Source organism: Trichosurus vulpecula, chromosome 4 (genome assembly GCF_011100635.1).
Source record: "Trichosurus vulpecula isolate mTriVul1 chromosome 4, mTriVul1.pri, whole genome shotgun sequence".
Classification (NCBI taxonomy): Eukaryota; Metazoa; Chordata; class Mammalia; order Diprotodontia; family Phalangeridae; genus Trichosurus; species Trichosurus vulpecula.
This window is the reverse complement of record NC_050576.1, coordinates 131,402,475-131,412,523: the sequence shown is the minus strand read 5'-3', so window position 1 is coordinate 131,412,523 and position 10,049 is coordinate 131,402,475. Positions and strand designations below refer to the sequence as shown.

The window sequence follows — 10,049 nt, the reverse complement described above, 5'->3', positions numbered from 1 at the left end:
TCAGAATTTGGTATTGACCCTTAAGATGTACCCTAATGGCCTTTTATAGTTGTTACACACTAAGCTTTACATTGAGGAATTCAAACCTAATGCTATTCAATTTGCCTTCAGTGACTAAGGTTCTAACCATACTAACCAAAAGTAACGATTAATCAGAATTACTGGCATGTACCAATCACCATCTGCTAAATGCAATAAACCAATTATTGGAAAAGAGGAAAATTAAATGGTTCCCGTTTTCTTTCCTGGCTAATGCTAATGTACAAACTTTCTATCCTTATAACACTGTCATTTTTAGAAAATGAATTTGAAACACTTGTTTTTCAGGGTTCAAATACAGGTTACAGGTTAAACATTAAAACCCCTTCAAATGAGGAAATCTTCGAACATGGGGTAGTATTCCAATTACATGATTTCAGAGAATGAATTTAAATGTATGTTCAAAAATATGCATGTGTGCCTACATACGCATATATATGTATATATGGACAAGTATTTGTGGTTGAAAAATCAAGACCAAGAGCAGGTGTAGTTTAATGTATTTTAATAGCAAACTTACAGGAACAGCACAGAAGACAGACAACATTAAAAACATGTACTTGCATGTAGGACAACTCAGTTAGAAAAGTATAGTGAATGGATGGAATCTACCGTATGATAAAAATGCTACAAACACCATTTAGTTGCCGTCAATAAGAAATTTACTTTTTAAAAAAATCCAAATGCTGGCATTGTCCAGAAAAATTTAACAGGTTTATTTATAATTGTTATAAAGTTGAATCGTTGAAACTTGTTCACGGAAACATTTTTTTTGACTGCATTAATGCTTTATGTCCTCGCATTTATATTCAAAATTCACACACAAATGAAAATGGAAAAAACTTGCCAATACCTGATTCTGTCCCCTATTTTTCCATTCGCAATCATATACTTAGGTACCTTTCGACCCCATGGGAAAAAAATATCTAACGTTCAGAACTACCAATAACAGGAAGAAGAGATTTTTTTCTGTTTTGAGAATGAAGAATGTTTCCCACCATAGTGGAGTTTAAGCACGTTCTCCACGTATGCGGCGTGCTAGCTGGATATCTTTTGGCATGATTGTGACACGTTTGGCGTGGATAGCACATAGGTTGGTGTCCTCAAACAGGCCAACCAGATAGGCTTCACTTGCCTCCTACAATAGGAACAAAAAAAATTATTAGATTTTACATACTCAATAGCCAAGCACGCTAAAGAAGTGAAAGATCAGTTGGGGTGTGGGAATCCTCATTACTATTGAAATCTTATACCTACTTTATTAGATGTTATTAGCTTAAGAATTATAACATATGAAGCAATTCTAACAAAGGCCTGATTTTTTTTTTAGGTTCCTTTAGTAGAAGCTAGGAAATACCATTGGACTTTTTATATTTGACCTTTTAATAGCTAGAATAAGAAACATAGAAAGCCTGATACAGGAAGATGAGAGAAGGTTGGATATTCAGAGTGGAAAAAAAAAGTCAAGATGTCTAAACGTTTACTAAATACAAGTGAGATGATTCTATCAAGAATCACTTTAGCTATTTGGAATATATTAAAACTTTAAAATATTTAGAAATATGCTGTAATTCAAGCTGAGAAAATTAACTTTCATAAAAGAAAATTCAATTCGAACAAACATTAATCAAGTATTATTTGCCAGGCACTTTCCTAGGTGTTAGGGCTACAAATACAACAATCAAACTGTCTCTGTCCTCAAGGACGTTTCAACTCTACTGGAGAGAAACCAGATCAGTATACATAAAATATGATTTTTGGTGGGGGGAAGTGTGTGCACATTAAGTAGCGACTACTAACTGGGTAACTAAGCCCTCTTGTAGGACGCGATACAAGCTGAGCTTAAAGAGATAATAATATTAAGAAAAGATAAAGAGGGAGAAAATTCTAAGCATGGGAGACAAGAAACAAAGTAAGCTAGTTTACCTTGGAGTAGGTGGTGGTGTAATTGGAGTCAGATTGTGAAATGCTTTAAATGACAGAAAGAAGAGTTTGCATTTTTATTCTAGAGGCAATGGGGAGCTAAGACTTTTTTTTTTAATATGGAAATGACTTATACCTATGCTTTAGAAATACTCATTTTAGAAGGTGAGCGGAGGATAGATTAGAGGTAAGGAAACCAATGATGAGAGATTGGGAGAGTTTGTGGATCTACAACTTACAAGATCTGGCAAATTAGTTGGGTTGGGGGGAATGAAAGAGCTGAGGATGACCCAAGTCACACACCTGGGTGGCTAGACAATGGTGATGCTCTCAACAGAATAGTTGTATCCCTCAATAGGATAGTTAAGAGGACTAGATTTGTGTCAGATATTTAGATTACAAGTAATTGGCATAATTCATTCACCCCATGGCTGCTGATATAACCAGAGAATGCAGGCTCAGAACAGTTTTAAGGTTATGGTCCAACTTTTCGGGGGGGGGGGGGGGGTGAGGAAGGCAAGACACAGAAGGTGGTAACACAAAGCAACTATGTTCACTTAAAACTATTTCCTAATCTTTCAACACCCTGCAAAAATAATAGTCATCCTACTGTCACTCTAACCCTACCCTTCCTTCCTGGTCCAGCTCAGGTCCAACCTCTTGAATAAAAGACCATTCAAACTCATAATCATCTCTCCCCTAATCTAAATTCCCAACACTTAGCATTGTCATCAAAGTACCTAGGCTCAGTAGTAGATGTTGTAGGCACTCTTACAAAATGTTAATAACAGGGCAGTTGTGGTTCTTATCTAGGTTATCCCAACCTGATGAAACAGAATGGGGAATGTAAAGAAATACACAATAGAGATACCTACATATATCACTCAACTCAATTATTCACTAGAGCACATCATGAATTCCTCTGGGAAAGGTTTGATAACGCTGCCTTCTACTTAAGTTCAAATACCTGCTTATTTAATATAAGAGTGAGAATTTCCCAGGTTCATTGACCCAATAGATCAAATAGCCTCTGTAGATATTCAAGGTAAATACTTAATATTTTTAAAGTGATAACTGTCCAATATGCATTTTGGCCCCTTTTAACATTGCTGAAATTCACTTCTGAGTTATTAAGTAAACAATATGCTAGAGGTTATAGGTTCAGAGATTAAATTTTGAAATTTTATATTCTCACTCTACTTTTTAAGAACTGAGACTAAAAAGAATGGTGTTTTTATAGATGCCAGTTTTGCCTATTCCCAAACCTGATAACAACTGTCTCAATCAAACAAGCATTTGTTCATGCTCATATGTGGGGATCTCAAAATAACCTCTGAAAATATCAATCTCTTCTACCTAGAAGAAATCAATTTAAGTCACTGTATTCAGACATAACAGATAATAACAAATCACAGGGATAACATTTAGCCAAGAATATTAAATAACTATTTTTCATTAGCACAAAATTTAAGTGTCAGTTTTGTTTTGGGAGATCATTTAACAACGTAACTAATGCCTTTTCTTCCCAAGTTATACTTCCATGTCTTCCTTTTATTTTTATGGGTTTTAAAAAAAATCTTTGGTTTGCTACCCTCCTTGTCTTATCTTCAACTACTGTTCCGGCCAAACTGTATTCTCTGAACACACTTTGCTCCTGGCATCAAGATAAAGATCACACATAATCCTTCAAGAACCAACTGAAGACCCAGGAAACCTTCCCTAATCACCTTAGAACAAAGGGATCATTTCCTCTCTTGAGCCACTAATAGCACTTATAGTTTATCTTTCTTATGCCAGAAATGTTTTATCTCTCCCAAATGGACTCTTAAGATTCTTGAGGGTAGGGACCCTGTTACAATCTTTCGCTATCACCAGTATTGGTGGGGTTTTTTTGAGTGAAGAAAAAGATTTTAGAAGCATCTGACCCTAGGCTTTTAATATCACCCAATTATGCAGTAGCCTTCCAAACTCAAGTTCATAAATTGGTTAACCTGGTAGAGGGAGATTACTTAATAGGCATGCAGCATCTCACTATCTGCTAAAAGCTGCTATGTACCCAAGCCAACAGGCACATTATCTACCACAACAACATGTTCTAAGACCATCTAAAGACTTGTACTGCTAAAGGCTACCTCGGAAGGGAGTAGTATATAGTTCAGAAAAAAAACTTTTCCATATTTCCTTCTGGTTCTTTAATGACAGAGCGTGGCGTTAATATTGATACACAGAGAGTAGCAACAGGGAACCAGGTGGAAATAGGCCATTCCAATTCCCTGATCTAGGCTGGCCAACGAAATTCAATGCTCTAATGCAAAGTACCCAGAAAGTTACTGTCATGTTACAATACCAAAGGAGCATAAATACTTTAAGACTTGAGCAAGGAGAGTAATGGGAAGGAAAATATTAGACAGAAATGTAAAGCAGAAAACTCTTCCTTTAACTAAAACAACTCCAAGAATTCTCAGGTAAGGAAACTCACTCTCTACTAAAGCATCTATCTCCACAAAATTACACTTTCCCAGAGCACTAAATGTTTACGTGATCTGCCCGGGGTCACACAGCTGGTATATGTCAGAGGGAGGACTTGAATCCAGTAGTTGTAGACTAAGAATACAAAATTTAAATTATTAGCCCAAATAAACTATTACAAATCTAAATGCTAATTTAAATCATAAAACAAAAATGACTTATGAGATTACCTGTGCCATAACACCTTGCTATTAGCATAGATACAGGAGATATGGGTTGATATTGGCAAATAGAACACTCATAAACCATAATATTTTAAACCAAACAAGCTACTAAAAAAAGGGCAGTTCTCAGACCCTTCTGAAGCTGAATCTGATGCATAAACAGCTAGTCTTAGACCAGGTGTAAGGTACAGCAACAGACGTTTTGATGGAAATTTTTAAGATGAGAAATTTTGTAAATAAATTTTTACCCAGGCTACTAAAGATGCTGACAACCTGCAAAGTAACACTAGTATACTATAGCATATATATACTTGTACACCACCCCCAAATTTGGACATCTCCACCTCAAAATGCTGAATTATAAGGAATGCTGTTAGAATAGTAGCTTTCAAATTAGTATTCTGTAATCCTAATGCTAGTATTTGTAGTTTTTTATTTGAAGTGACACCTTAGGTCATTGTAATTAGCCTCAAACATTTAAAGCTTATTATAAAGTGCTTTCATGAACAAAGATAATTCAGATGGATTGTAATTCCCTTACTTTCAACTCACCTAATAGTTAATGGATGTCTACTTCCGAAATTCACCAATCAAATGAAGGTGAGACTAACCATAGAAACAGCTCAACCAATTACACCTCAGAGTAGAATCTACCTATCATATCCTCTTGCACATAAAGCAACAGAATGGCATAGCTACTGCTTTCATGAAAATGTCACAAGTTATGTACGTGTATATAAACATTTTAAAATATATCAAATTAAGTAAAAAACCACCTATATGGGATTAGTTACACAAGCATTTTAAAAGGTACGAGTATTCTGAGCTTCAATCCAAGAAAAGCAGTGAAGAACACATTTAATTAATGATTTCTTGGAAAAATAATCTTGAAATTCCACTCATTCTTATAAACTTATCTAAGGATGCCTTGTCAAGGTCAAGGCAATAAACCTATAAAGACAACATTTTCAAGTTGTAACAAAAATTTCTAACTATAAACATGCCAGATTCATCTCTGCACATTTTAAAATGGTTGCTGCTTAGCTTTTTAAAAAAAGTTCTCAAACATATTAATTCAAATCCCTTCCCAATTTATGGAATTTGAGGCCCAGAGCTAATTTCACATACTGTTTTTTCTTGAATTCACACTCCTCAATGTTTTCTAATGCCCTTATCATGTACTGTAGTGTTTAAGAAAAAAAAAAGCCCATTGGACTTGGAGACAGAAGAACAAGCTTTGAGTCCTGGCTCTGCCACATATCAGTTATATAGACAAGAAATTGTGCTTCCCTGAGCCTATTTTCTTGATTGTAAAATAGAGATAATACTTGCAGGCACTTACCTTACAAGGTTGAATAAATGAGATGACACAAAGCATTCCATTTACTTTCAACTCTGAGTGATTATGTTCTGGACAAATGTTTGTCTCCCTATTCTGTTACTTTCACTTGCACTGCTCTTGCTTTCAGAATATCCCTTTTACCACTCTAAAACACTGAATTCTCCTCCATTCCAAAGAGCTTTTCAGAGCACAGCAATAGCTGATATTGCATTGTACTTTAAGGTTACCAAATTATTCCACAGACATCATTATCTCATTTGGACCTAACAACACAGTGAATCAGGTATGTACTACAGGTATTATTACCCCCATTACACATCTGAAGAAAGACTCTCAGACACTTTAAAGGACTGAGCCATGGCCACACAACCGGGATACTTGCCATACTAGGACAGATCTAAGAATGCTCCCTGTCGGTTTCATGTTTGAAGCACATTTATGTGGGGCGGGGGGAGACAGTGAGATACTCAAGGTTGTAAAAATCCCTCCAACTTTACCTGCAAAGCACCAATTGCTGCACTCTGGAAGCGCAGATCTGTTTTGAAGTCCTGAGCAATTTCACGCACCAGACGCTGGAAGGGAAGTTTACGAATCAGAAGTTCGGTGGACTTCTGGTAACGTCTGATTTCACGGAGAGCCACAGTACCCGGCCTTTAAAGAATTAACATTAAGTGATGTTACTATAAAGGTTCACAAATAGAAGACTTAAGAACCTAGTATGAGAAAATCAATTTAGTTTCTCAAAATGAGACTGCCAAATCTCAAGTTCCTACTAAATTATAAAGTAAATCAGGATGAGAAAAAACCCTTATAGTTGATTAATACTAAACCATCTTGTTCCATTTATGACACAAAACTCAATCTAAATAACAAACTCTGCTGAATTTTATGAACTAAATGAAAGATATTCAACTATATATCATTAACAGCTTCAAAGGAGGAAGCTCACTGCTAATTCAATATTGCTTTCCCCCCATGCTTATGGTGTAAGTCCCACTTCTTTATTATTTAACTTTTATTATTTATTATTTAACTTTTACATCTGAACTACTTCCTTGTTCATGTTATCTACTTCTATTATTCAGCTATATGTGGAAACCTATATTAAAGAGATCATCTCTTAGACTATTACCACTTCTCTACTATTGTCCATCCCTCCTGAAGGAAGACTAAATATGAATGCTCTTGATTGCACAAAAATTCTTCCAGATGGTTTTATCTGATATTTGTCAACAAGAGTTTTGTCTCTAATTCTAAACTACTACCCCTACCCCCAAAGTCTTTATTTTAGGTTGAGTGAAAAATTATTTGCCGAGGTTATGTATAACACAGACAATTTCTGCCCTCTAATGGTAGAGGGTTTCAACTACAACTCTTGGAGTATTTCAATGCTAAATAGGAAAAGACACAGATGGAATTGTGCCAACCGGAGTATACTGAAATAATAAACTTTTACGTTTAAAATTTTGAAGTCTTTATTAAAATAACTACTAAAATCAATTTTAAAACATCCGTACAAAGTACATTCAAATGCAAGCAAATTCATTATTTCTTTTTTTTTTTGCCTCTTACCTTAAAAACTAAAATAAATACTAAATAATATATTCGTAAACATAATTATTTGCACCACATAAACTTTCTTGACCTCGGGGGTTAGATCATAAAACATGTTTTCAAAATTCTTAACTAAAGCCTCTTCCAACAAATGAATTGTGCATCTGGGCGATCTGACATTAACAAAAATATAACATGGAAAAAATACATCGAGGCTCTCCTACTGCAAAAAGTTCGCCTTTAATTCACCTTTCCATTTGGTTAAGGGAATATTACAACACCACAAGATCCTGATTCTTTGTCCTAGTGATTTTTATACCTGTAGCGATGAGGTTTCTTGACCCCTCCAGTAGAGGGCGCACTCTTGCGAGCGGCTTTTGTAGCGAGCTGCTTCCTGGGGGCTTTACCACCGGTGGATTTACGGGCAGTTTGCTTGGTACGAGCCATGTTCTTGAAAACTTCTCCTTATACACCTACCGGCATTAAAAAGGAAAAAGGAAAATCACTATATTCAATTGCCTATTAGCCCTACCCCCCAAACAAATAATTTCCAGAAACAGATATGGTTTCTAACAAAAACAATGCCTACAATACGAGATCCATTTTACACGAGCTTATTTTTCCTCTTCTCCAAAGACCTGCAACTGGGAGCATAAATCGAAGCTCGAGAAAAGAGCCGCCACAAACACCAATCATTCCGCTCAAACACCTATTACGAGTGTCCTGAAGACGACCCCCCCCCCCGCCTTCCATCTAATTTCTTTAATTAATAAAGACATTACGAAGGTCTGGTTTATACAAGTCTAGGAAATAATGGAGCCACAAACCATAGGGGAAAAAAAAAGGTCGAATTCAATTATAGCAAAAAAAGAAAAATATAGACCCCCCCCCGGCAGATTCTCCCCCCTTCCACGCCTGCCGATATTATAGACCGTAAATATTATCTAAAAAATCTTTTTGCTTTTTTTGTCCCTACGCTAAAAAATAAATAAATAAATCAAAAAAAATCGCCAGGGCACAGCAGTCACCAATCGCGCTCCCCCCCCCCCATCCCAAGCAATGTCTCCCCGACCTTACAGGAGCCTCGCACAGCAATCTCCAAGTGCCTGCTCGCCAACACTTTAATTAACCCAAAAGAGATAAGCAGCACCTCCCTCCCCCCCAAGCAGCACATAAACTTTTGGGTCTGCCTCCTCTCCGGGATCCTGCTCCCCGCCTCGGGTCTCCCCAGCCCCGCCGGTCTCGTCCTCAAGCGCCTGGCACGGGCACAAACTCGGCTCCCAGACCCCGAACAAAATGGAAACAATCACAAAATGTATCCGATTCCCCTTCCAAAAGAGACGAAATACAAAATAGCTCGAAAAGACGCTGGCATCCCCCGCCACGTGCTGCCTCCCGAAATGCAAAAGTTTTTTTTTTCTATTTAAAATGCATCAAGTTTTCATTTATCCGGAGTAGGGGGAGGGAAGAAATTTTCCCTCTTTTTAAAAAAAAAATAATAACAATGTTTCCCCCCCTTCTCCTCCTCCTCCTTCCTTTCTCGAAATAGAGGAAGAGAGAGACGGGAGGGGGGAAAAATATGGTCGGTGACCAGAGAAAAGAGACAAGATGGTGAAGCTTAGCAACAACTGTGGGGAAGCAGCAAAAAGAGAATTACCCCGGGGTGGGAAGCGGCGCCGATTTGAAGCCCTTTCCCGGCCCGCAAAAAGGGAGCCGGGGCCGGGGGCCGGTAGCTAAGGGGCTCCGCGGGGTCGTGGTGAAGGTTTGGGGCGCGGGGAAGGGGCGACGAGAGGGATTTTACCGAAGAAAGAGGGGCCGGGGGGCGCGGGAAGGAGGAGGAGGAGGGAGAGCCCGGGCTTCGCCGCCGCGGCGGTGGCTGTGCTCGGGCTGAGGCAGACGCTGGAGGAGCCGCCGCCGCCGCCGCTGCCTCAGGAGGCGGAGGGGGGGGGCGGGAAACTCGCTCCTCACGCCGATTTCTGGGCCAAAAAGTTTGTGGGGTCGGGCTGGAGGGAGCGCGGGTCGCTTCCCCGCGACCCCCGAGGTCCGGTTCTGGGGCTGGCGTCAGGCGGGGCTCGGTCCTGCGCAGGCAGGCAGGGAGAGAAAACTTACCCCCCTTCTCTTTCGGCTTGGGCTCGGAGAGCGAGAGGCGGCCCTAGCGCTAGAGAGCTACGGCGGCGGCGGCGGCGGCTGCGAACACAATTGAAAGATGGCTGACACCGAGGCTATCCCCCCTCAACACCCGCCCGCGTCCGCCCCCTCCGCCGCGTTCCCAGCCAATCACACACAATGGAGGGAAGGCTCGGCCCCGCCCCCTGTTCCACCGTTCGCTCTCCCTCCCTCCCCTCCCTCCGCCCTCCCCCCCTCCCTCTCCTCCTCCCTCCCTTCCTCTCTCTAGTTCGCTCTTTTCTCCCTCCGCCCCTCCCTTGACTTCCCCCGGCCGCCTCGCGCTGTGTGTGTGTACAAACACAAAAGACGTGCCGAGGGGGGCCGCGAGGATT

The 10,049-nt window shown here is 39.5% G+C and overlaps 1 protein-coding gene across 1 annotated transcript; it reads right to left on the bottom strand.

Moving 5' to 3' along the window:
• Window positions 1-527: 527 nt before the first annotated feature.
• LOC118845735 (histone H3.3A) lies at window positions 528-9,832 on the bottom strand. Its single transcript, XM_036753738.1, has 4 exons — window positions 9,661-9,832; window positions 7,871-8,024; window positions 6,495-6,648; window positions 528-1,177 (listed from the first exon to the last, which is right to left on the bottom strand). Exons 2-4 carry the CDS (start codon window positions 7,996-7,998, stop codon window positions 1,049-1,051), a joined length of 411 nt encoding a protein of 136 aa, XP_036609633.1. The 5' UTR covers window positions 7,999-8,024; window positions 9,661-9,832; the 3' UTR covers window positions 528-1,048.
• Window positions 9,833-10,049: the final 217 nt, after the last annotated feature.

Excerpts from the sequence above, each read along its gene's own strand:
- LOC118845735 (XM_036753738.1), bottom strand. The coding sequence starts at position 7,998 with ATGGCTCGTACCAAGCAAACTGCCCGTAAATCCACCGGTGGTAAAGCC. Across the intron at positions 6,649-7,870 it reads AAGAAACCTCATCGCTACAG|GCCGGGTACTGTGGCTCTCC; the intron begins GTATAAAAATCA and ends AATTCTTTAAAG. Across the intron at positions 1,178-6,494 it reads CAGCAATTGGTGCTTTGCAG|GAGGCAAGTGAAGCCTATCT; the intron begins GTAAAGTTGGAG and ends TTCCTATTGTAG.